Source organism: Bubalus kerabau, chromosome 2 (genome assembly GCF_029407905.1).
Source record: "Bubalus kerabau isolate K-KA32 ecotype Philippines breed swamp buffalo chromosome 2, PCC_UOA_SB_1v2, whole genome shotgun sequence".
Taxonomy (NCBI): domain Eukaryota; kingdom Metazoa; phylum Chordata; class Mammalia; order Artiodactyla; family Bovidae; genus Bubalus; species Bubalus kerabau.
The window spans coordinates 102,406,245-102,433,624 of NC_073625.1; the positions used below are offsets into that span (position 1 = coordinate 102,406,245).

Sequence of the window (27,380 nt, forward strand, 5' to 3'; positions counted from 1 at the left end):
CTTATTTTTGCTTTTGTGGCCTTTGCTTTCATTGTTAAATCTAAAAAGTCATTGCCAAGAATAATTGTTTCCCCTAGGAGTTTTTTTTAAGTCCTCATTAATTCGTTTTGAGTTGATTTTTGTGTGTAAGATAGTGATCCAGTTTCATTCTTTTGCCTGTGGCTGTCCAGTTTTCCCAATACCATTTATTGAAGAAAATACAGTTTCCTCATTGTATATTCTTGGCTCCTTTGTCAAAATTAACTGACCATATATTGGCCATATAACTGGCCATATATTCATGAATTTATTTCTGGGGCTTTAGTTATATTCCCTTGATCTATGTGTCTATTCTTACATCATTACTGTACTATTTTCATTACTATACCTTTGTAATATAGTTTGAAATCAGAAAGTTTGATGTTTCTGGCTTTATTGTTCATTGGCTATTCATGGTCTTCTGTAGTTTCATACAGATTTTAGAATTTTTAAAACATTTTTATGAAAAATGCCATTGGAATTTTGACAGGGATTGCATTAACTTTGTCGGTTGCTTTGGGTAGTTTGAATGCTTCAGCAGTAATAATTCTTCTGACCCATGAACATAGGATAACTTTCCATTCATTTGAGTCATCTTCATTTCTTTCATTAGCATCTTATAGTTTCAGTATATTCACTTCCTTGGCTAAGTTTATTCCTAAGTATTTTTTGGTTTTGATGCTATTGTAAATGGAATTTTCTTTATTTCTTTTTCAGATAGTTTCTTGTTATATAGAAATGCAACTGGTTTTTGTATATTGAGTCTGTATCCTGAAACTGTTGAATTCATTTATTAATTAAAACAGGTTTTTTTGGTGGAATCTTTAGGATTTTCTATATACAAGATCATGTCATCAGCAAACAAATGATTTTACTTATGTTTTCAAATATGGACGCCTTTCTTTTCTTCCTTGTTACTCTGGCTAGGACTTCTAGTCTACTATTCTATATGATTGGTGAGAATGGCCTTGTCTTTGTTCCTAATCTTGTGATTTTATTTATTTTTTTTTAATTTAATTTTATTTTTAAACTTTACATATGTATTAGTTTTGCCAAATATCAAAATGAATCCGCCACAGGTATACATGTGTTCCCCATCCTGAACCCTCCTCCCTCCTCCCTCCCCATTCCATCCCTCTGGGTCATCCCAGTGCACCAGCCCTAAGCATCCAGTATCGTGCATCGAACCTGGACTGGCAACTCGTTTCATACATGATATTTTACATGTTTCAATGCCATTCTCCCAAATCTTCCACCCTCTCCCTCTCTCACAGAGTCCATAAGACTGTTCTATACATCAGTGTCTCTTTTGCTGTCTCGTACACAGGGTTATTGTTACCATCTTTCTAAATTCCATATATATGCGTTAGTATACTGTATTGGTGTTTTTCTTTCTGGCTTACTTCACTCTGTATAATAGGCTCCAGTTTCATCCACCTCATTAGAACTGATTCAAATAATCAGTTGAGTAATACTATTCAAATAATCAGTTGAGTAATACTAATAATCAAGCTGAGTAATACTCCATTGTGTATATGTACCATAGCTTTCTTATCCATTCATCTGCTGATGGACATCTAGGTTGCTTCCATGTCCTGGCTATTATAAACAGTGCTGCGATGAACATTGGGGTACACGTGTCCCTTTCCCTTCTGGTTTCCTCAGTGTGTATGCCCAGCAGTGGGATTGCTGGATCATAAGGCAGTTCTATTTCCAGTTTTTTAAGGAATCTCCACACTGTTCTCCATAGTGGCTGTACTAGTTTGCATTCCCACCAACAGTGTAAGAGGGTTCCCTTTTCTCCATATCCTCTCCAGCATTTATTACTTGTAGACTTTTGGATCGCAGCCATTCTGACTGGTGTGAAATGGTACCTCATAGTGGTTTTGATTTACATTTCTCTGATAATGAGTGATGTTGAGCATCTTTTCATGTGTTTGTTAGCCATCTGTATGTCTTCTTTGGAGAAATGTCTGTTTAGTTCTGGAGGAATCAACCTACCTGACTTCAGGCTCTACTACAAAGCCACAGTTATCAAGACAGTATGGTACTGGCACAAAGACAGAAATATAGATCAATGGAACAAAATAGAAAGCCCAGAGATAAATCCATGCACATATGGACACCTTATCTTTGACAAAGGAGGCGAGAACATACAATGGATTAAAGACAATCTCTTTAACAAGTGGTGCTGGGAAATCTGGTCAACCACTTGTAAAAGAATGAAACTAGAACACTTTCTAACACCATACACAAAAATAAACTCAAAATGGACTAAAGATCTAAACGTAAGACCAGAAACTATAAAACTCCTAGAGGAGAACATAGGCAAAACACTCTCTGACATACATCACAGCAGGATCCTCTATGACCCACCTCCCAGAATATTGGAAATAAAAGCAAAAATAAACAAATGGGACCTAATTAACCTTAAAAGCTTCTGCACATCAAAGGAAACTATTAGCAAGGTGAAAAGACAGCCTTCAGAATGGGAGAAGATAATAGCAAATGAAGCAACTGACAAACAACTAATCTCGAGAATATACAAGCAACTCCTACAGCTCAACTCCAGAAAAATGAATGACCCAATCAAAAAATGGGCCAAAGAACTAATCTTGTGATTTTAATTAAAATATACTTCTTTTTTATTGTGAATCCATTAAGAAATTATTGTAACTAAACTATTTTTAATACTTTCGTCCCTTTTCCTTTAAACTAGAGTTAAGTGTTAACATACCTCCATATTTCATTAGTAGTAGAGTATTCTGAATACTATGTATACTTACTGTTACATGCATATATTTTTGTTTTATCTCACCGTTTCTGGTGGACAGCTTTGCTGGGTAAATTATTCTTGGTTGGTAGTTTTGTTTTGTTTTTTCCTTTTAGCACTTTGAATATATTATGCCACTTTCTTGGCCTGTAGAGTTTTTTCTGCAAAACCCACTTCTGGCATTATAGGGGTTCCCTTTTGGAGAAAATTTGTTTCTTGTTGATTTTTAAATTCTTTTTAATATTAGGTAGTTTTGTTATTATGTGACCAAGAGTAAATTGTTTTGGATTGAAATTATGGGGTGAACTATTATCTTCATGAACCTGGATGTCCAGATTTCTCAGGTTTGGGATGTTCTCAGCCATTATTTATTTAACTAGGTTTTCTGCCTCTTTCTCCCTCTCTTTTCCTTATGGGACTCCAGTGGTTAAATCTGTAAGGGTTTTGTGACAGCTGTGTTGACTGTTGGTTTCTTCAGTGGCAAAAGTTGCTGGGTTCCTCTGCAGAGCAGGTTACTGGAAAGTGTGGTTACCCCCACTGTGTGGCTCTCATTGGCAGCCCCTGTTCTTTTTCTTTGTTCCTAGCCCTTTCTATGCATCTCAGCTGTGCAGGTCTCTGGGCGGAGTGAAATGGAGGTAGATCCTTCATGTGGTGCTCCAAAAGGTTAGGGAAGCTAGTCGTTCACCAACCCCTCTCTTCCCCAGGGAGAGGAATGCTTTCTAGCTGAAAGTGTGCTCTTGGGGGCCTGGGGGATGGGACGATGCAGGCAAAATGAAGTTTTGTTCTCCCTTCCTTTTCCTATAGTTTTTCCCAAGTTTTTTTTGTTCCACTTTGTTGCTGAAGTTTTTTAAGTGGACTCCTGAGCTCTCTCAGAACTGTTTTTGTTTGTGATTAGTTGTCTGATTTTTTTTTATTTTTGTAGGGGGCTAGTGGCTGGGTTCTGCACCATCTTGGTGAGAGCACTACCCAAAATGTTTGATGTTTTAAAAGCAATATTTGGCAAATACAGCTTGATACTGTGATATTATCAATGAGCATTTTCTCCCCCTAGCAAACCGTGCAAGGGTGTAAAATACACTATCATAGAAAAGTAATCGATTTCTAAGCATGGTTACCAAAGCATATTTTAAAGTTGTTTATGATTATTCTATCTACTTAGCTTCTAGAGTCTAATGTGAAGATATTACTTTTCCCTTAAAATTCTCAATGATAGGTACATATGACTAGGTACTGGAGAGATATCTAGAATCTTGAACTAAGAATTAAGGAAATAGTTTTATATTCAGCTGCAATGATTAATTTGTAAATATAATTTTATATGTCTAAAACATATGTTAATTAAGTCATCTAAGAAATTAATGGGTATGTGGATTTTTATTTTGATGGTTATTGCCCACAGATTTGTACTTGACAGCAATGCACACTGCCACCAATAGTATATGGGAGGAAAACACATCTTTTAGTTCATTTATTAGCTTGTTCTGTATTTACATTACTACTGTACTTTATTAAGGCTCTAAATGATATGCTGGTGAGTTGAAAATGTTCTTGTGCATACAATTTTTCCTTTCTTCAAAGTGTCAACTCTCACGTACTCATGTATTGGATAAATTAGGCTGTTTATATATATAAAAAAATCCTTTTAAGCTTTTTTCTTTATTGCCCTTATTTAATGTTGAAAAATATATCCCTTATTCTTCTTTGTTGGACATAGATATGGAGAAAGTTGAAAGGTAGAAGGAGACAGTGTTAAGTAGGGAGGAAGTAGGTTGGTGATAAAGAGTTATAGTTTTCATTGAATTATTATTTGTGGATACTATCTGTTATTTGTAGAGCACTACTCATATGCCAGGCTCTGTTGTAAACATTCACATGAACCATCTCATTTAATCCTTATAGTCACCTTGAGGTAGAAATTACTGTTTTGCCGTTTTATAGATGAGGAAACTAAGGCATTGAGGGGTGAATTTACCAAGGTAATTTCTAGGGAAGGGCTTCTAGGTTAGGGCTCTTTTGTTCTTTGGTGCCTACCAACTGAGAGAACACATGTTAATACTGACTATAATAATTAGAGTTCACGTATAGTTTGCGTTTGTTAAATGCAAGGCATTGTCTTAACTGCTTTGTATGTATGGATTCATGTACCCCTCATAACAACCTTGTGAGGCACTTGCTAGTATGATCCTCATCTTTCACATGAGCAAACTCAAGCTCAGAGCTTAAATAACTTTGCCAGTGCCCCCAGCTATGAAAGCCCAGATTAGAACCCAGCCAGGCTAGTGTGAGAGTCCACACTGGGTCACAAATACTGGAAAGATCACTGGCCTGGGAGTCAAGAAATACAGATCTGGATTTGTGTCCCAGTTGTATCATAGGTGAATCCTTGGGGAAATCCCTTTATCTCTCTGGCACTCTGTACCCTCAAATGTGAAAGCAGGGCATTTGTTTCTGGATAATTCCTGAGGCTTTTCTTTCAGTAACATTTTGGAATTCCTCAGATGAAAAGGACTAAACCAGGCTGCTGCTTTGGATTCATCAACTATTAAGGACAGTCTTAGGCTTTAGCAGCTATGTTATTCCACAGCCTCTGAGAATACACCTAGAAGAGGCACGGCTGCTGCAGTTGGACACATTGTCTTCTTCCAGCACATCAGGTGCCTTTGCAACTGTACAGAACAGAGCTCCATACTCCAGTGCATGTTCCCATTTGAAAGCTATTTGTAAGAAGATATCATATGACCCACTTCACATATGGGTGGAACCTCATAAGGAAAAAAGCTCTTAAATTAAAAACAGTTGAGATATATATATATATATATATATATATATATATATAGTCATCCCCTGCTAAGAAAAAATGTTTAGCTACAATGTGACATGCATGCATTTTCTCAGAACAACTCACTTCCTCATCCAGCCCTGTTAAAGATCTGTTGCACAGATTTGTAGCCAAGTTCTTAAGGTAGATTTTTTTTTTCAACATTTCACAAAATAGGGAAACATTCAGGCATTTACTAGCATTAATCATCTAAATATTCTAAGCCATCTCTTCTTGTTTTGAAGTGAATGCAGATTCAACCAAACTGACTTTTAAAAATATATGAGTTGAGGACTTTGTACTGGTACACCTCCTTTTTCTTTAGGATTCTTGCTAAAATCTAGATGAGGAAGGATGAATATAAAAACAAGATCTTTTATATCTACTTCTCCACATATTTGGGGGCTGAAGTTAGCCTGGATTTTATTTCTTAGAAATTTGAATTACCTAGCTTCTTTATGTACTTACTTTTTGAAAAAGTGTATTTCTCCAAAGCATACTAAATATAAGATAATGCAGTATTCAAAACTGACTTTAGAAGGAGAAAATTAATGAATTTAGAAGGAGAAAATTAAAGTGAGTCTTTAGGATCAGTTATTGAATGTGATAAGAAGTAAAACTTGCATTCTTAATGGTGCGGTGATATCTGTTAGAAAATTCTCTACCCACAAATTGTTATCAGAGGCTGTTTTTCCTGTTGGCCTTTTTCTTTGATCTGCCAAATACCATGCACATTGGTTGGAGGCCTCATTTGTTCTATGAACAGAGGAAAGCACCTCGACTTACTGTGAAGTCCTGCATAATTCTCTCTGAGAACCTTTGTTCTAACCCTCACTGCTGAGTTTGCCCAAATCTTTTTGGAACTAAAAATGAGATTCTAGCAAAGCAGTCTGAGCTTCTTTGGAGGAAAAGTGATGGAATATTTTTGGAGCTTTTAAGGCACTTACATTGACTATATTCTTTCTTCTGTTCCAAGCAACTTAGAGATGCAACATTAAAAAAAAACACACACACACAAAACAGGCTATAGTCAGAAGCAAACATTATGCCTTTCCTTGAATACACAGATGGTGCTTACTCTCTTTGATGTGTTACCCATTCTGAGTCTGTTAGGAAAACATGACTCCTCTCCCAAGTGCATGCCACTGTTCTTTAATATAACATGCTTCAAGCAAGGAAGGGCTATTACAGAACCACCAGATGCTCTTCGCCTTCACGTGAACAGTGGTGTTTTCCTCCATGTGATAACATTTAACCTCTCCTATTTTGTTGCATCTTGTCAATTTCAGGCCAGCAGCATTCACCCCTCCTGGATCTTTCGCCTGCAAATCACGCATGATCCCTTTGATCAGAATTCTTGGATTCAGCTCTGATTCACCTTAATCTTTTATGGGGGCTGGTAAAATGTCACCCATCTTTTGGGGCACAGCAGCCTTTTCCCTTCTACTACTCCTCCCCAGCCTCACAATTGCTTCAATGTCTATAATATGAGCTGCTCACTCACCCCTCTGATACGCCTCACCGGGTATTTTACAGTCTTTGTGTGCTCTTTAAGAACTATCATTTTCCCCCTTAGCTGGCCTCTGTAATATACTCCTTCCTACAACTGAGTGAGTATTCATTTCTTCTTTCATTGTGCTATTGAAAAATCTATGTTGTTTTCCTGGATGGAATGTGATTTTTCTCGTAGTAATAATCTCTGCTATTAACCACATTGTTTTTGTTTTCATGGATAAATAGACTTTCTGCCCCATAAACCTTTAATGAAGTACGTGACCTACATTTCTTCTTTTTTCCTCTTATTTTATCTTTTTTTCTACATGCTTGCAGCATCCACAGACTTGGTTTATAGCTATAGGTCTGTTGATGTTTTCTGCCTCTCTTACTTCCCCTTCTCCACTCCCTGCTATTGGTCAAATCCCGGATTCTCCTGTGCTCTAAAAACCTAACCACACTCACCATCAGCATGATCAGCATCATTGGTTAGATTGATGTTTCTCAGGCCCTGCTGTCTATAACTTAGAATCTGGGTGGCTCTGGAGGCTTGAGACTCTGTCTGGTGCTCTGTGGTCAGACCTCATACCCTCAGTGTGGTCAGATGCGCCCTCCAACCCCATGAATAACATTTGGGTTCTCACTAGTAGTGTTGAGCCTCCACCTCTCCACAGCTTATCTTGATTGCTCTAGCCTCTGAACTTCTGACATTCTTACGATGTGTATTATAGGTCCACAATTGTTATCTACATTTGTAAAAATCTCTAGGCAGTTAACTTTTTTTAAACTCATTTTGCACCAAAATCTGACCTGAATTGCTGACTCTGTACATAGAGCTATAGATAATCACCACTTTCTTCACTTAATGTGAATGCTCATATTTCCATTGCAAAAATATTTATATGCTTGATTATGGAGTTCTATAGCAAGCTCTTCAGGAGATGTTTTATAAATACATGGAATAAGTATATATCACCTTTCTAAAAATCTGAAAAATTCTGAATTCTAAAATATGTATGCATGCTCAGTCGCTTCAGTCATGTCCAACTCTTTGTGACCCCATGGACTAGCCCCCAATGCTTGTCTGTCAATGAGATTCTCTAGGCAATACTGGAATGGGTTGCCATGTCCACCTCCAGGGGATCTTCCTGACCCAGGGATTGAACCCAAGTCTTTGTCTCTCCAGCATTTCAGGCAGATTCTTTACCACCTGGGAACCCCCAATCAAAAATATATCCATCCCTAAAACTTTCAGTTAAGAAATTGTGTCCCTGTAGTTATTTGAGGTTATAATCAGATCTGCTGCTGCTGCTAAGTTGCTTCAGTCGTGTCCCACTCTGTGCGACCCCATAGATGGCAGCCCACCAGGCTCCCCCATCCCTGGGATTCTCCAAGCAAGAGCACTGGAGTGGGTTGCCATTTCCTTCTCCAATGCATGAAAGTGAAAAGTGAAAGTGAAGACGCTTAGTCCTGTCCGACTCTTAGTGACCCCATGGACTGCAGCCCTCCAGGCTCCCCCGTCCCTGGGATTCTCCAGGCAAGAACACTGGAGTGGGTTGCCATTGACTTCTCCTATAATCAGATCAGATGGTTATATATCTAAAGCATGGTAGGCACTGTGATAGAAGAGAAAAAGTAGAAGCATGAGACAGGTTTCCCACTTTTAGTTAGTTTGCATTCAAACTGTCTTGCTTTGTTGTTTAACCACTTGGAAGACACATGAAACAAGGTTGTAAGTTCCTTGGGCAGGGGAACAGATAAGTTCTTTGGCATCCCTATCGGCAGAAAAATATCAATAACCTCAGATGTGCAGATGACACCACCCTTATGGCAGAAAGCAAAGAAGAACTAAAGAGCCTCTTGATGAAAGTGAAAGAGGAGAGTGAAAAAGTTGGCTTAAAACTCAACATTCAGAACACTAAGATCATCCCATCCAGTCCCATCACTTCATGACAAATAGATGGGGAAACAATGGAAACAGTGATAGACTTTATTTTGGGGGGCTCCAAAATCACTGCAGATGGTGACTGCAGCCATGAAATTAAAAGACACTTGCTCCTTGGAAGAAAAGCTATGACCTAGACAGCATATTAAAAAATCAGAGATATTACTTTGCCAACAAAGGTCCATCTTGTCGAGGCTGTGATTTTTCCAGTGGTCATGTATGGATGTGACAGTTGGACTATAAAGAAAGCTGAGTGCTCAATGATTGATGCTTTTGAACTGTGGTGTTGGAGAAGACTCTTGAGAGTCCCTTGGACTGAAGGAGATCCAACCAGTCCACCCTAAAGGAAATCAGTCCTGAATATTCATTGGAAGGGCTGATGCTGAAGCTGAAACTCCAATACTTTGACCACCTGATGCGAAGAACTGACTGATTTGAAAAGACCCTGATGCTAGGAAAGATTGAGGGCAGGAGGAGAAGAGGATGAGATGGTTGGATGGCATCACTGACTCAATGGACATGAGTTTGAGTAAACTCCAGGAATTGGTGATGGACAGGGAAGCCTAGCATGCTGCAGTCCATAGGATTGCAAAGAGTTCAACACGACTGAGCACCTGAACTGAACTGATTTGCAGAATATTGCTAATGATGAGGGTATTTCAGTACAGACTATTTATTTCCAGACCATTTAGAGAAGACTGAAGTTTATCTCTGTAGAGATCAGTTCTCATAAGCAGTAGAACCAAAACTTCCAGCAGCTCTCAGGCTACATAGATATCCCTAACATGATGGCACTTCTCAGGAGCCTTGTGTCTGAACTAACTGCCCAGAACCAAGAAAAGAGCGGCTGCTGCTTCAGTGGCCCCTGCTGATGGCTCCCAAGGAGGCCTCTCCAGGTAGGATCCATTCCGATCAGGGGCATCCACAGCCTATGGTCATTCCAGCTTGGGCAGGGATTAGATAATTCTGTCACTTTAAATGCCATGAATATGGAATTAATTTGAATATCTTATGAATTGATATTTTAAAAATGCTACTGTTGCTCTTTCCCCCAGAAGTTCACCTTTAGTTCTTAATTTCAAATAATGGAAGCGATCATGTCCTAACAGACAACTCCTTTCAGTATCTGTGAAGGAATGTCAGTTGAAGTGGCATTTACAACAAATCCAGACTTGGTGGATGACCTGTTATTTGTAGTTGTTAGCCTGTTCTGGGGGCTAACAGAAAATATTTAGGCTTTGTTTGGCCATTTAAATCATGTGTGCATGAAGACACAATGCTATGTCAACTGTTGTTTAACTGTTAGTAAGGAGTGTTTGGGCTTCCCTGGTGGCTCAGATGGTAAAGAATCCACCTGCAATGCTGGAGACCTGGGTTCGATCCCTGGGTTGGGAAGATCCACTGGAGAAGGGCATGGCAACCCACTCCAGTATTCTTGCCCAGAGAATCCCCATGGACAGAGGAGCCAGTGGGCTACAGTCCATGGGGTCACAAGGAGTCAGACATGACTGAGCGACCAAGCACAGCACAGCACAAGCAGTGTTTCTTGCCTGATAAAGAAAGGCATCTCTTAACAGCATATCTTAAACACTCAATTCTGACTCTAGGGTAGTTTGAAGGTGTGCAAAAGATCCTTGACTCATCTAAGCAACCTTATCTCCACCAGAAGGATCCTCTTCCTGTGTCATTTCTACTGCACCCTCCTCCTTAAACCACTGGTGCTGTGAACTCTGTTGCTATCACTGGCAGTTCTGGTTGTGCTTAACCCAGGAGCTGGATTCCAGCTCAAGGAATCTTTGTGCAGGTTGCTCAACACATTAGTGCCAAACTAGGATTATAGCTGCTTCTCTGTTTCAAACAAAACGGCCTGCTTTGGGCTTTATATTTACAAAATTGCAGTCCCTAAAGGTTAATATTAGCTTTCCATAGCAGGTGATTTCTCTTCTGTCTTGGCCTTCTTTACTATTATTAAGTTATTTTCCTTTAGAAGAAGAAACAGTGTATGTTACCTATATATCTTTTTTTTATTTTCAGGAAAATTCACAATTCTTACATTCAATCAAATGTAAGACCCCAAAGGAAAAATACATGTAATTATTAACTAAATATATTCCAGGATCCTTTAGATTGTTCATAGGAGAGTAATCATTTAGTGAACAGATAAAGACTTATTTATATTTCATTTTCTTCCTTTTTATTACACTCTCAATAGAATTGTAGATTATTGGTAAGGGAAATGATTCCTATATATTATTCTCACCTTTCTTCAGGAAGGAATATAAGAGTAGTGGTACTCTACACTTAATATATTACATTTTGTTTCACAATCGAAAATATATTTGGTGTTAAACATTTTTAGGAGGCTCTTTTTACTTTTTTAAATCTTTTTAAGCTAAGAATAGCATAACATTAACCACAGAAAAGTTCTTATTAGAGTATCTTTTTTCCAGTACCATGAGTTCAGGAATGATGAATTAAATGTAAGACTTGGGAAGGCCCATATTAATAGTTTCTTGAGAGGAATTAGAATTTGGTTTGTAAAGATAATATTTCTGTACATAGTAACTTGGAGTACAGTACTGTGCCTGATACAGAGGAGGTAGTTAACCCCTTCTTTGAGGGCGTTTAGATGCATAGATGAATGTATATCAGTAGCTCTGGATTGAAGGTTTACCCTGTGGGCAAATTTGGAGATAAAGTGGTATGCCTGAATAATTGGTACAGCATTAAGGCAAAGGGTTAAGAGCAAAGATGCCCACTGTGACAAGCACAGCATAGCATTCTGGTGTTAAAATGTGCAGGTATTTATTAGTTGTGGAAATTAGCACATATAAATGCATAATCATTTGGTTTGTATCCTTCAGTGAGTGGCATTAATGATGGGGGAGGACATCTTAGTATTGTATGTGAATGTCTTGTTTGCCTGCAAATAATTTTCTATCATCTTTATCATCTATCTGCCTTAATTAGGTATTTGGCTTTGCATACATATTACAATTTAGATGAAGTATCACTGTTTTGTGTAGTTTAAGGTAAGGATTATTAAGTAAGACCACAGTCAAGGCAAGAAATTTCATTAAAATGTGTCATATCAGATTTTACTTTGAAAAATTAAAATCTAGAATGTATACTCAGTAAAAGTAATGCATTTGTTTACCAATGATAAGAAGGAACACTGTCTTCCTTTTGGATAAGACAATATTTTCAACAACTGCTAGGCTATTATAATTCTGTGGGGACTTAAGAAAAACCCAAAGCTACCTTGTGGGATAAGACATCCAATATTCTCTCTTATAAAAAGCCTCATGATTTAAGTCTGCATTTGAAAAGTTTGCCATGAGGATGTTCTGTAGGCATTTCTGCTTGTAATTGCCTCATTGCAGTCTTTAACATTATAAATTAAGGGCCTAGACATTTCATTTTAAGGCACTAACCATATCACTGAAGGGTATAAACCATAAATCAGGAGGGAAAATGCTCTTAAGTTAATTTTATAAAGTATTATCCCACAGCAAATGACCATTATGTGTTCAGCCCTGGACTGGGGCAGATGAAACTTTAGGACTCTGAGAGTCCTAGCTTGCTCAGGAAAAGCCCTGCCTTTCTTTTTCCTCAATCGAGGCTGAAGCCCGAGCAGGAAGTAAAGTAACTTAAGCCATAGTTTGTATTTGACCATTTCAGACAAAGGTGACTCAGCAGGTGGCAAAACTCTCGAGTACTGAGCATTACCAGTCCTTCCCCTCAGTTTTATGCCCTGTCCCCTTTCAAATGCCCATTGTATTCTTCCTTTTGAGTCCTCTTCTACAGTCAAATTAGGAAGAGACTGGATATACTCATAAGAGGAAGGTAGGCAGCTTTGTGTGATGGTTTAAGACACAGACTGAATTTGAATCTTAGCTCTTTGAACTTGGGAACATTGATTTAACTCTCTGAGCCTCAGCTTCCTCATCTCCATTATAGGAACAGTGATAAAATTCACCTTTAGGGGATGTACGTATAAGAATATAAGGACATTCAAAACTTATTGTACAATACTTGCCTTAAGGGGCGAGGAGTAGGGGAAATACCTTGTCGGTCCTTACAAGTTACACTTGTTCTTTTTACTATGCAGAGCCTTTTTATCTTCCATTTACCTTAGACTCTCTCCTCCAGTCTGTCTTTATAAAATTTCTGAGTACTAAGGATCTAGAATCTATTTTCATGGTGTTCACACTCTTTTTTTGAACCAGTTCAGACCTAACTATGCCCTATTTTTGTAGTCGGGACTTTAGACCCAAGGTTTCTAGTCCAGGCACAGGTTTCTCAACATACTCTAGCACCCAGGACTTTTTTAGGGACTGCTGACTGAGAGTGAGAGTCAGAACAGATCCTGTGTATGGATAATACATCAGCAAGTGTTTGTTGAGCATCTACTCTGTTGAGCACCATGTAAGATTTGGGGGAAACCTCCCAGTCACCTTCTTAGACTGTTAACAGGGAAGGATTTATACAATGGAGTTCATGGACAGAACATAACAATGAGCCTTCAGACCAGATCAGATCAGATCAGTCACTCAGTCGTGTCCGACTCTTTGCGACCCCATGAATCGCAGCACGCCAAATGAAATGAGCCTTACTCTCCCAATAATTAGCAAAGAGGAGTTATAAGCAAATAAAATATCAAGTCTTAGGGCATAAGATCCAGAAAGTCGTTATGCATTTAATCTGTATAATGTATAGTGCATCGATCATAATTGATTCTAGATACTAGAAACCTAAGAATTAACTAAAAATTAGTGAAAACAATTTCTCAATTTAAAAGGAAAAGGTTGATTAATATAGCACCCCTTTGACATTCACTGAGGAAATGTCCACAGGCTTTTGAGAAACGCTACTTTCTTAAGTACCCCTGTCTTTTATAGAATTCGTAAATGAGTTGAGAATAACAAAGACACAGTTTAGCAGTTGCTGAGCTCATTAACTAGCTAAATAACTATTCCATAACACAAATCTCAGTCTGTATTCAAATTTGTTTCTCAACAAAGTTAGAAATTACAACCTGTCATAACCTTGTAAAATTCACTCATGAATGGTTAAAACCAGCAGTGTTAAATCTGTAAATGCCAAGGGTCTACTATACTAATAAGAGACATTCATGTGAATAGCTTGGGTAATTATTGCAGAGAACAGTAATAATTATATATCTCATTAAACAAGTGCCCAATTAATGTTGTAGTAAATTTTGCTTGATTGGAACACAATCTTTAAGTTGCTCATACAACATAGCCGGCCACTCTCACAACTATTAATAAAAGTGAAAGGGAAATTGACTTCTGGTTCACCGTTTTAGTCATGGTTTAGAGAGGTACTTGATAGGAAAGTAATATCCTTCATGCCTTGAGGAATCCATACTTAGTGAATTATGTATGATAACCATTTCCTCATGTATTATTCCTTTAGTGTGGTAAAATCATATCTGTGGATTAGGAACTCAGTCACTAGAACATAAGTAAGCAATTGAATATTATAGTCGAGAAACTCCTGCGTCAAGGATGATTTTTGTATCACACCAGATTCCAGACTGTCAGTGAATTCCCATTCTGATTCCCTCCGTGTGCATACTCCTGCAAAACTGAATGACGGTGATAAAATGGAAAGGCATAGTTTGTTTTTTTTTTAAACCAACTTTATTGAGATATAATTGGCATAATACTTGACCCATTTTAAGTGTACAGTTTGATAAGCCTTGCCAAATGTATACATTCATGTATACTATCTCAATCAAGAACATTTCTATCACCTGAAAAACTTCTTATATGTACCACGCACCACACCTAATGTGATTTCTATCACAGAATAATAATTACATTTTTTATAAAGAATTTCACAGAGGAAGGAAGACAGCATGCTTTTGTGTGTCTAACTCCTTTAGCATAATATTTTTGAGATTCATGTTGCATAAATAAATGTCCTTTCATTGCTGAGTAGTACTCCTAATTTTATGAATATGCCACAATTTGTTTAGTATTCAACTGTAGAGGACTGTTTTCATTTAAGATTTTGGGATGAAAGGAATAAAGACTTTTCTTTTTTTTTGTAATACCTTTTCCTGGTTTTGTTATTAGAATGATGCTAATTTCATAAAAGTAGTTACAAAATGTTCTCTTTTCTCTCACTTGCATAAAGAATTTATGAGTAGTATTAATTCTTTACATGTTTGGTGGAATTTACTAGTGATCCCATTAGGGCTGTGGAAAGAAGGATTTTGTGTCTTTCAAGACATTTCAGGCGGAATCATGACAGTTTATTAAGAAGTTTATTATTCATGCATTCTTCACGTAATCTTTACTCAGAGATTCTCTGGTTTTATAAAAATAGTAAATATGAAAATATTTTGTTATGTCTGGTGTACTATAGGTGGTGGTATAAAGTTACCCAAAGAAGTGATGTGGAAGTTTAGCAGATGCTTGAATTGGGAAGGAAGCAATGGAGGAGATAACTAGGTATTACATACCAGGTATGAAGTTGTAGAGTGCTTAGTTTATCAGTTCAATGGCTCAGTCGTGTCCGACACTTTTCAACCCCATGGACTGCAGCATGCCAGGCTTCTCTGTCTGTCACCAACTCCTGGAGTTTACCCATACTCATGTCCATTGAGTCAGTGATGCCATCCAACAGTCCCCTTCTCCTCCAGCCTTCAATCTTTCCCAGCATCAGGGTCTTTTCCAGTGAGTCAGTTCTTCATATCATGTGGCCAAGTATTGGAGTTTCAGCTTCAACATCAGTCCTTCAAATGAACACTCAGAACTGATCTCCTTTAGGATGGACTGGTTGGATCTCCTTGCAGTCCAAGGGACTCTCAAGAGTCTTCTCCAACAAAACAGTTCAAAAGCATCAATTCTTCGGTGCTCAGCTTTCTTTATAGTCCAACTCGCACATCTATACATGACCACTGGAAAAACCATAGCCTGAACTAGACGGACCTTTGTTGGCCAAATAATGTCTCTGCTTTTTAATATGCTATCTAGGTCATAACTTTCCTTCCAGGGAGTAAGCGTCTTTTAATTTCATGGTTGCAATCACCATCTGCAGTGATTTTAGAGCCCCCAAAAATAAAGTCTGCCACTGTTTACACTGTTTCTCCATCTATTTGCCATGAAGTGATGGGAGCAGTTGCCATGATCTTAGTTTTCTGAATGCTGAGCTTTTAGCCAACTTTTTCACTCTCCTCTTTCACTTTCATCAAGAGGCTCTTTAGTTCTTCTTTGCTTTCTGCCATAAGGGTGATGTCATATGCATATCTGAGGTTATTACTGTTTCTCCTGGCAATCTTGATTCCAACTTGTGCTTCACCAGCCCAGCATTTCTCATGATGTACTCTGCATATAGGTTAAATAAGCAGGGTGACAATATACAGCCTTGACATACTCCTTTTCCTATTTGGAACCGGTCTGTTGTTTCATGTCCAGTTCTAACTGTTGCTTCCTGACCTGCATATAGATTTCTCAGGAGGCAAGTCAGGTGGCCTGGAATTCCCATCTCTTTCAGAATTTTCCACACTTTGTTGTGATCCACACAGTCAAAGGCTGGGCATAGTCAATAAAGCAAAAATAGATGTTTTTCTGGAACTCTTTTGCTTTTTCAATGATCCAGCGGATGTTGGCAGTTTGATCTCTGGTTCCTCTAATCCAGCTTGAACATCTGGAAGGTCACGGTTCACATATTATTGAAGCCTGGCTTGGAGAATTTTGAGCATTACTTTACTAGCGTGTGAGATGAGTACAATTGTGCAGTAGTTTGAACATTCTTTGGCATTGCCTTTCTTTGAGATTAGAATGAAAACTGACCTTTTCCAGTCCTGTGGCCACTGCTGAGTTTTCCAAATTTGCTGGCATATTGAGTGCAGCACTTTCACAGCATCATCTTTCAGGATTTGGAATAGCTCAACTGGAATTCCATCACCTCCACTAGCTTGGTTCGTAGTGATGCTTCCGAAGGCCCACTTGACTTCACATTCCAGGATGTCTGGCTCTAGGAGAGTGATCACACCACCGTGATTATCTGGGTTGTAAAGATCTTTTTTGTACAGTTCTTCTGTGTGTTCTTGCCACCTCCTCTTAATATCTTCTGCTTCTGTTAGGTCCATACCATTTCTGTCCTTTATTGAGCCCATCTTTGCGTGACATGTTCCCTTGTTATCTCTAATTTTCTTGAAGAGATCTCTATTCTTTCCCATTCTATTGTTTTCCTCTATTTCTTTGCACTGATCATTGAGGAAGGCTTTCTTATCTCTCCTTGCTGTTCTTTGGAACTCTGTATTCAAATGGGTGTATCTTTCCTTTTCTCCTTTGTTTTTCACTTCTCTTCTTTACACAGCTATCTGTAAGGCCTCCTCAGCCATTTTGCTTTTTTGCATTTCTTTTTCCTGGGGATTGTCTTGCTCCCTGTCTCCTGTACAATGTCATGATCCTCCGGCCATAGTTCATCGGGCACTCTGTCTATCAGATCTAGTCCCTTTAATCTATTTCCCACTTCACTGTATAATCGTAAGGGATTTGATTTAGGTCATACCTGAATGGTCTAGTGGTTTTCCCTCCTTTCTTCAATTTAAGTCTGAATTTGGCAATAAGGAGTTCATGATCTGAGCCACAGTCAGCTCCCAGTCTTGTTTTTGCTGACTGTATAGAGCTTCTCCATCTTTGTCTGCCCTCATAGTCAGCAAAAGAGTCTGAAATGCAGTACTTGGATGCAGTCTCAAAAATGACAGAATGATGTCTGCTTGTTTCCAAAGCAAACCATTTAATATCACAGTAATCCAAGTCTATGCCCTGACCAATAATGCTGAAGAAGCTGAAGTTGAACAGTTCTGTGAAGACCTACAAGACCTTTTAGAACTAACACCTGAAAAAGATATCCTTTTCATTATAGGGGACTATAATGCAAAAGTAGGAAGTCAAGAAATGCTTGGAGTAACAGTTTGGCCTTGGAATACAGAATGAAGCAGGACAAAGCTCATAGAGTTATGCCAAGAGAACACACTGATCATGGCTTAGTTTATATTCCCTTATAATCTTAGGAACTGAGAGAGGATGGATGGTCCTTCAGCAGGTAATGAGTTTTAGGTATCTTGTTAAGCTGAAGTTCCAAAAGGTATATGCCCTTTTAGAATTTAAGATGTTGAAGTTTTAATAGATACTGTCTTTTAATTTATCTCTGAAGATGGCAGATGCTTGAACATATTGTCATGCCAAGAGGTAGGAATCCATGGCAAATATGCGTGAGAGAGTTGAAAAATGAGAGAACGATAGGGAAGTTCTTGTAGATGTGGGAGTGATCTGCAGTAATTTTCTCTAGGCTTAAGAAAATTGTAGAAGAGGCTGATGGATGTCAGTTGGGGCTAGAAATTGGAGGGAACATGTTAGAGAAACATTTGGGAAGGTAAGAGAATGTGTTTAAAAATAATGTTTAAGGTTTATATATTACAGTGAAAGAGTGTGAGCAAAAGGAAGACATGGAAGGAAGTATAAGAGCATTTTGAGGATGAAATTATGATATGAGAGAAGACCAAAAGGATTCTAATTCAGTAGGGGAATAATGGTTTCAACTGGAACTCTAGTTTGTAGTTTTTCCACTGCCAGAGCAAGCAGAGTGTCCAGTGTGATTGTAGACTTGTTGACAATAGCAACTTGAAATCTTGATTCTGTTTATCACTGAAAATAAACTTTAGTAACTCTTAAAGCTCTGTTTATGGGGTTTTAAAGTCTTATCTAAACAGAATAAAATATAACACATAGTAACATGTGGAGGTTTATTTTTGAGTCAGAGAAAGTAAAAATATTCATTATGATAATACAATTTGAAAAACTAGTTTGTTAGTACCTTGGAAGACAGGAATGAAAATCTACATGACTTTAGTGAATCAGGAAAGTAAGTATGGGTTGTAGCTCAATAGAAATTGTTACAAGATAGTACATGTAAAGTAGGGAAGTCTAAATATGTTTTAGAGATTCAGACTCTCTCAAGGCTTTCTGGGGAAAAAAACACAAGAATAATAATATATACCATGTATCCACCAATTAAAATAGCATAGGTTAATTCAGTTTACATATACAAAGCACCAGTCACATGTGAGGTATCATGTAAGACACTTTTCTATATATTCTTGTGATTAAATTTTTTAGAAAGTCAGATATGTAACATTTGGAGTAGTTATGGACTAGCAGAAAGAGAGCGCATTTATCAGCCACTATAAAATTAAGTTCCTAAGGTATCTGGTCAGAAGCTAGATGGCAATACATTGCAGAGGCAGGCATCCATAGTCTTGGTCCCTAATGCAGGGCCATCCCTAGGACGTGTGGGACTTTTGTCTATATAAAGAATTTGACTAACTGTTGTATTACAAAATTCATGGACTCATGTGAGGTATAATGATTTATTGATAGAGAATTACACTATTGGATAGAGAATAAGAACTTAACATTTGCTGATTGTCCAGTCAGTGAAGGTGAAGACTGCTCGTGGTGTCCAGGCATCATTTCTTCCTGCTCTGTCCTAGGAACTCTCTTTTCTTGTCCGATATTTTCAAGTGTACTTGCTGATTTTAAATCTCAGGCCATGAGAAAAGGGTAGCAATGCTGTTCTTGCTCATAAAGCTGTGTGTGTATGTGTTAGTCATTTAGTCGTGTCTGACTCTTGGCGACCCCATGGACTGTAGCCCGCCAGACTTCTCTGTCCATGGAATTCTCCAGGAGAGAATACTGGAGTAGGTCGCCATTTCCTTCAGGGGATCTTCCTGACCCAGGGATCAAACCCAGGTCTCCTGCATTGTAGGCAGATTATTTACTGTCTGAGCCACCCATAAAGCCATGGCTCATCTAAAATAGCCAGGAAACAAAAGAAAATGCTAATTTTAATTTTAGGTGTTTTTTTTTTTTCTGAGTCTATTTTTCTTGGACCAGGATCAACTATGTAATTTGTAGTCTCAGTGCAAAGCAAAATGCAGGGCCCTTTGTTTAAAAAATAAGATTTTCAGTATGGAGACTGGGTTCCTATATGGACGTAAGAGGTTTGGCCTCACTGAAACGTGTCCTCATATCCTCCTGCCACCCGCCAGATGCTCTGTGGTGTGGAGGGCATGCACTCCTGACCCCAGACTTCCCTGTACCAACACTCAGGCCCCTGGCCAGGGCAGAGGGCAGCAGCAGTCATTGGACAGGGGAAAAGAGGGGAAACTGGGAGGGTCTGGGGGTGGCAGCCAAGAAATCATAGACAAGCAGAAGGAGGCAGGACACCCTTGGGCTGAAGTTATAGGTCCCTGAAGCATGCTCTGTTGTCCTTTTGGCCACGTACAAACCACAAATTCATAATAAAATCATTAAGCAATCTAAGGTGGCAACCACGGAACATTGAACCCCAAAGTGGGACCCTTCTGAGCACAAGGCCCCATGTGATTGGTCCATGGAACAGGCCTTGCCTTGAATTTTTACCATTGTGTACTGTCAATATCAACTGATCATGCCAAAAGCACTCCAGAATCATGCAGAATGTGACGGGGGAACAAATTTGTCACAGATATCTTATGCTTTGGATAACATGGCATATGACAGAGGATATCAAGAATTGATAGCTCATATTTCAGTGAAGTTATTAGTTAGCGATTGACTTATTATTATGACAGACCCACAGGCTAGGGTGTAGGTTTGGAGGAGGATGGCCAGGAAAGGCTCGCTAGGATTGAAAGATAAAAACATTAGGAACTAAAAAACAGATCATGATGTCTACCATAATAGAGGTATAAATAAGAATAAGAACAACAGGAAAAGTAGGAGTAAATAAATTAACTTTGATGGGTACTGCAGAAAAGCCTTTTAGGAAAAAAAAATTGACTTTAGTCTGGCCAAGATTGGTAGTATTTCAAGTGCCAGAGGCTAAGTGGCAGACATTCCAGACTAAAAGGACAGCCTAAGCAAAGACAGTGAAATGAAGAACATGCTGATAGATGTACCCACATGCTGGGATTTTCAGGCATTCTTTTATTACAGTTCTTGAACGTCTCTTTTCTAGGCGCAAGCAGGGCTTATAAGAATATAGGTTTAGGAATCAGACAAAGCATCCACAACTTACAAGCTGTGTGACCAGAGACACCTTACTTAACCACTCTGAGCCTCCGTTTTAGTCATCTGTAAAATAAAGACCTGGGTTTTACAGAATTATTATAAAAATTAAATGAGGTAATGTCTGTAAATACTCCAGCCAGTACTCTCAGTCCAGTGAAGGAGAAAGCAAATAGATGTGAAAATTACACATGCTGTGAAAATACAGAAAGGAAAGTGACTCTCTGCCTGAGGGTTTTGTGCTCTGCTTCCTGAAAGAGATGATATTTGAACTTGGGGCTGAAAGGTAAGTATGTGTTTACAAGCCAAGGGGAAGCTGAGAAACATTCTCTCAGGCTGAGGTTTAGAAATGATGAATCCCTTTTATGAGCTGTTTGGGGTTGGGAGACAAGGAGTAGCGAGAGGAAGAGAAGCAGACCATATATACATCTATAAATAAAAACAGAATAACATTTCGTTACCACCCCAAACCCCTTTTAGCCGATTCAAAATATCAGACTCTTCCACCAGGAAGAGGCAAGAGCCCTTCTGTGCTGAGTGCTCCCTTGAGTAAGATGCAAACCAGTTTGCATGAGAGCTTCTGTAGGAGATGTTCTGTGCATTTTCTTCCTCTACAAGAAGGCTGGAGCTGAGAGAGAGACAACACTCAGGAAATGCTGTTGCTTTTCCCATCCTCACGTGAAACAGTTTGCTTCATTGGCAGACATTTAACAAGACACGATTGGCTCTTTTTAAAATAGGAGTCTTAGTGGTCTTGGTTGATCTGTTTTATCATGTGCTTTGTAGTGGTCTTGGTTGATCTGTTTTATCATGTGCTTTGTGCTTTAAAGTGCATGTCTTTTTCTGTCTTCTCCCTCCAGACTGAACACTTGCCTCTGCAGACTCAGTTCAAAGAGAGAGAGACTGGAAGTGTCCAGCACCCTGTAAGTAACATAGTCCTCTAACGGGGTCAGCCCAGGTGGAGCCAGTGACCACCATGTTTATTAAAAGATCATTTTATTTCCATGCAACTTCATTTTCTTCCCCTCTGCTATCTGAGCACCTGTACTGTGATTTCGTAAAGTCCTTGAGCTGGTTTATTCCTCTTAGAAGTAATCAAGTTATATGAAACCAATAACCTGACAGAGGATCAGTACCAGTGACAACACAGAGCACCAGGGAGGTTCATTTTATGGTGTCAGCTGTGACCCAGAGTCAAGCAAAGAAGAAAGGTCAAGACAAAAGGCTGTTTTTTGAAAGCATTCCTTATTCTCAGCCATGTTGGGCATACAGTCAGATATTACCTATGCATTCACTGTATCTCTCCCCTGATTCCCCAGTTTTGAATCCCGAGGCTTCTTTTGGTTTGGTTTTGGTTATTTGATTTAAATCTCTATATTGTCTCATGCATGGATTCCAAGCTTGAGCCTTGCTGAGAGACTCCTGCAGTTCACAACCTTGTTTTTCTCCAGTTTACCTTAACTGATACCAGTTCCAAATTTCGAAGCCTGAAACTGACCACAGTCCCCATTAGTCACAGTTTTCTGTTTAGGAGATGCCATCACTTTTAGGTATTATAAGCAACAAGTGACTAGAAAATGATAAGCTGTTGACACCTTGCCATTCAATAAATAGCTTGTGTGTGATGAATTCTGTGCTTGCCTGTTTTCACCCAAGAGCTAGAAAAAATGCAAACAGCTGCTCAACTAATGTAAGCAATGTTTGAATTTTTAGAATGGACTGAATAGCAGGAGATTGGACTGTGAAGATGAGAATCCAGTGGGGGAGGACGGGACTCAGCAGATGTACCCCTTGTATGATCAGATGCGCTACCAAGACGGGAGCCCTGGCAGACACCATCCATATAGCGACCTGGAGGGAGTCTACATCAATCCCCGAGAACATTATGTGTGAAGGTCCTCTTTCTCCAGTGCTGTTTTAACAAATGTTTATTCTTAGATTGGGGGGAGAGAAACTGAGGCCAATAGTTATGATTTTATTCTCTTTCATATAAAGCAATCCCAGTCTAAGTGTATCGGAAGTTGTGATGAATGACTTGGCGCCAAGAGCGAAACGAATTTCTTTCTTTAAGAGTTTCTTAGCCACCAGCTGTGTTTGTGAACTTGACTCTAGCTTTGTGTGTTTCTGTGATGATGGCATTTAACTACTAACACTTGGTCTACAATGGCATGTTCATTTAAAAGTCGAGCATCTGCCTGGGATGACAGCAGTGATTCTCCAGAAAGAAAGGCCCCAGCTGGGAATATTAACCTCACTGGGGCTCAGGCAGACCAGCCTGTTCATTTGTAATTCAAACAGGCAGAAAAAGGAGCTCAGAATCCATCTCACTAATTATGTCATGGAATTTGGGCTTTCCTGACTTGTTTAGTACAGTTAACAATACCTGCTTACAAACAAGAGGCTAAGAGGCATACTTTATTGTTTATCCCAAAAACATAACAAAAGGCAGAAACCTTCAGGTCTGTTGGTTGCTTTTATACTCCTGTGATATTGTACTGTGTGTTCCTTCTTATGGTCTCAGGATCACCAAGGTCCTGAGGGATGTATATTTCTTGCTATCATTGACCTAGTCTTGAGGAACTGTGTGCTTACCAAGGTTCTTCTCTTACTCGGTCATTGTTCCCACAGTTCTGTTCTTTGCAGTCCAGATTAGCCTATTTCCCACCTGTTAAAATCTAAAAGCCCTTTCTAAATAGTGGACAGCCTTGAGCCTTTTCCCTCTTTTCTGTGGTATTATATATGACAGGCTCAGCTTTCACTACTGAAATTTCTTTCAAACTAATCCTGTCCACACAGGCTTCAGCTACCCTCTACATTCTTCAGACTTCTTATTGTCCATGTTTTATCTACCTCAGGGGAAAAAAAAAAAAAAAAAAGCCTGATGGAAAAAGCACCATGAAATAATCCTTGCTTTTAAAAGCCAGGTCAAAAATTTGAAAACCTAAAAAAAAAACAAAACAAAAAAGCCGCATTAATATGGCCTTTGTGCTAAACCCACATGTGGTCCTTGATCCTTCCTCCCCATCTTTACCTGGTCAATAATAAGAGTAAAGAGATGCTAATAGCAGATATTACAGTGACTGGCTTACTAGTGTTTTCTGCAACATCTTGGTGCCTGCCAGTGTCTGTCTGGAATTTTCTCACTTCCCTTTGCCAACTTTTCCTCACTGAGCTTTGAAGGTAGCAATTATAATGGGGTGAGCAGAGTGGGGAGCATGGGTACATGTGCAAGCGTCAGTCTCCCCTCCTCACATTTTAGACAAGCATTGCTTTACTGTGTGTTCTGGAAGCTTATGGGTCTGTCACAGATATGAAAACACTGCAGACTTGTCATATATTAGGAAAGAGTGACATAAGCACTGAAATAAAATAGTACACATTTCCAACCTAAGCTGCAAGGGATAGGAGAATATTAACATAGATTTCTACTGGGATACCAAAGATAAGTTATGATTCACATTCCTCTGACCCTATTTCTTGCTTGTGTATTTATTTCCTTTTTTCAGTTGCCTTGCTTTATCAGAAAAATTATCCAAGTTGTTCTACAATAGTAATACAATGCCACCCTCCCTTACATGGATGACTGGCAATTCTGTTAAAGATTATAGTTGTCATTGCTGTTTACTTGCTAAGTCATGTCCGACTCTTTGTGACCTCATGGACTAGCCCGCCAGACTACTCTGTCCTTGGGATTTCCCAGGCAAAAATACTGGAGTGGGTTGCCATTTCCTTCTCCAGGGGATCTTCCTGACCCAGAGATGGAACCTGCATCTCTTGCACTGGCAGGCAGATTCTTTACCACTGAGCCACCTGGGAAGCCCCAAAAGATGATAGTTACATGGAATCAAAGGGTAAATACCAGGGACCATCATTGCTGTATCACTGCACTACCTCAAAATAAGTTCACTGCCCTTGCTAGCAAGCTGGCCCAGAAAGAAGGTACCTAACTTTATTACTTGAAATCCCATCAGTGAGTTAATGTAACTGAAGGTATAGGGATCCTTGCAATGTCTTCCAGTAGAAAGTTGACTCTAGACAGAGCTCTCCTTGATAAGGAAGTGGTTTATACATACTGGATGTTACAGTGGAAGATACTGAGGTGCAGTCACTCCTTTAGTGAGCTTTAAAAATTGGGGATGGTTTCTTGGGTCCTGGTGGGAAGCAAATTGTTGGATTAGTGTTACAAAAGAAGACCTTGGACCTCAAGGGGAATTGAGATGTCTTCATTGGCACTAGGGAAAGAGATTGGAAGCACTGAGCTTCAGAACCCTTTGACCTGTATTTCTGCCTCCTACCAACAAGTAGCCACTATTGCAAGTTTTTACATTCTTGGTGTAGTTATAGAAAAGAAATCTCAGGATGTAGACACCTCTTGCAACAGCCAGCTAGTTCAATATCCTCTTTGCTTCTCTGTCAGCTATGATATTTCTTTAACAAACTGGTAGATTTTATAGCTGTTGGCCCCTTACATGGGTCACAGAAGCTGTATAATTGCTTATCCCGGTGTCTTCCATCTGTTCTCTCTAAATACTGAGGGGAATAGAATGGAGCTTTAAAAGGGTTTGATCAACAAGCTCCCTCAAGCAAAAAATGCCATCCAAAATTAGCTTGTTGATCTCTAAATTTGGAGTCTAGACCACTTGAGGATGGACAGTTAAATTTGGAAGTCAGACTCTTCAAGGTCCGTGAGTGAGGCTTAAGGATGTAAGCCACAGCTGATACTAGATACTCTTCCCATAACTGGTTTATTAAAACACACTGAACCAGAAATAAATCCCAGAGTGCTTATCCACTTATGCTTGCAGCTTTGCATTTCAAGGGGGAGTGTGCATGCTCCATCTTAAACACACAGCCTTGATTTTGTAGATAGCCTAACCTCCAGGAGCATGCATCATCGCTGCAATAGCAGATCACCAGATTCTTTGCACACCACACTAAACTAGTGTCAGCATGACTTAGGATTGCTCTGACATAATGGGATAAGAATTTAGATTAATTCTTAAAAGGCAGTGGTTTGTTTTCTCTTCTATGAGCGTTCCTCTATCCTTGGCTTTCTTATATGTTCTATTCAATTTTAGAACATGTAAGAAGGCCAAGGATAGAGGAGCCTGGTGGGCTACAGTCCATGGAGTCACAAAGAGTCAGACATGACTGAGCAACTGAGAACACACACGTAAGAAATAGTGTCAGAATCTGCTAGTTAACTTTGAAGACTCTTACCTGTCCTTGGCTTCCCTGCAACATGCACATGTGTGTGTGTGTGGGGCTGGGTGGTCAGTTGAAATGAACGTAGAAATGTCAGGGCCTCTACCTGTGGTTTAGTTCTGTGCTTCTCTTGTTCCTGTGCTGAACTGGCAACACCCTTCATCCTTGGGCAGTTTGCAGAAACTTGTTTGTAAGCCTGTTCAACTGTGGACTATTCCTGGGTTCATCTTATGGCCCTTGAAAGGTATTTGTGTTCCTTCCATTAAAATTGTTGTAAGCTGGACTTTGTCAGTTTGGTCACTTGCAATTATTAGGTGGTTTGGTGGGCTTCTGACTGATAGCTCAGTTGGTAAAGAATCCGCCTGCAATGCGGGAGACCTGGGTTTGATCCCTGGGTTGAGAAGATGCCCTGGAGAAGGGAAAGGCTACCCACTCCAGTATTCTGGCCTGGAGAATTCCATGGACTGTATAGTCCATGGGGTCGCAAAGACTCAGACACAACTGAGTGACTTTCACTTTCACTTTTGGTGGCTTCCAGTAGATGAGGGCTGTAGGTCTCCTCCCCACAACCTTATAGGTGGTATATTACACGGAAATCAGGTTTTAAGCCAGAATCTGCATTATTCATGTACATAAACAAGCAGGCACCAGAACAGACATCCTATAATAGTCAACCTGTCAATAGTAAGTCAATAGTAAGCCTGAAAAAGTTCCCACTCCATTCTTTTAGAGAGACTATCAATAATTTGTGTAAAAGGGCTATTAGAAGTGAATCCAGTAATACTACAGCTGCTTCAATGTCAGGCAGCTTGATTCTGTTCAACTTCTAGACCCAGAGCAGGTTAGTAATCTAGGAATCCTAGAGCTAGTGGGCTTGCTAGCACTGTATGCCCTGTTTGTGAAAGGATGGAGTGCCCTGTAGTATTTTTGCCAGTCCACATGCCTTTAACACCATTAATTTGACCACTGAAAATAATCACCTATTAACAAAGTCTCTGGTGCTGAACTCTTGTGGTAGTAGCCTCTGAAGTAAGC

General features: G+C 39.2%; 1 protein-coding gene across 1 annotated transcript in view; it reads left to right on the plus strand.

Annotated features, from left to right (window-relative positions):
• Positions 1 to 26,628, plus strand: part of NECTIN3 (nectin cell adhesion molecule 3) — a 146,457-nt gene extending 119,829 nt beyond the window's left edge. Inside the window, exons 8-9 of the mRNA XM_055568133.1 lie at positions 22,001 to 22,063; positions 22,854 to 26,628. Coding sequence (XP_055424108.1) covers positions 22,001 to 22,063; positions 22,854 to 23,033 — 243 coding nt within the window. The 3' untranslated portion in view covers positions 23,034 to 26,628. The remainder of the gene's footprint in view (positions 1 to 22,000; positions 22,064 to 22,853) is intronic.
• The last annotated feature ends 752 nt before the right edge of the window (positions 26,629 to 27,380 follow it).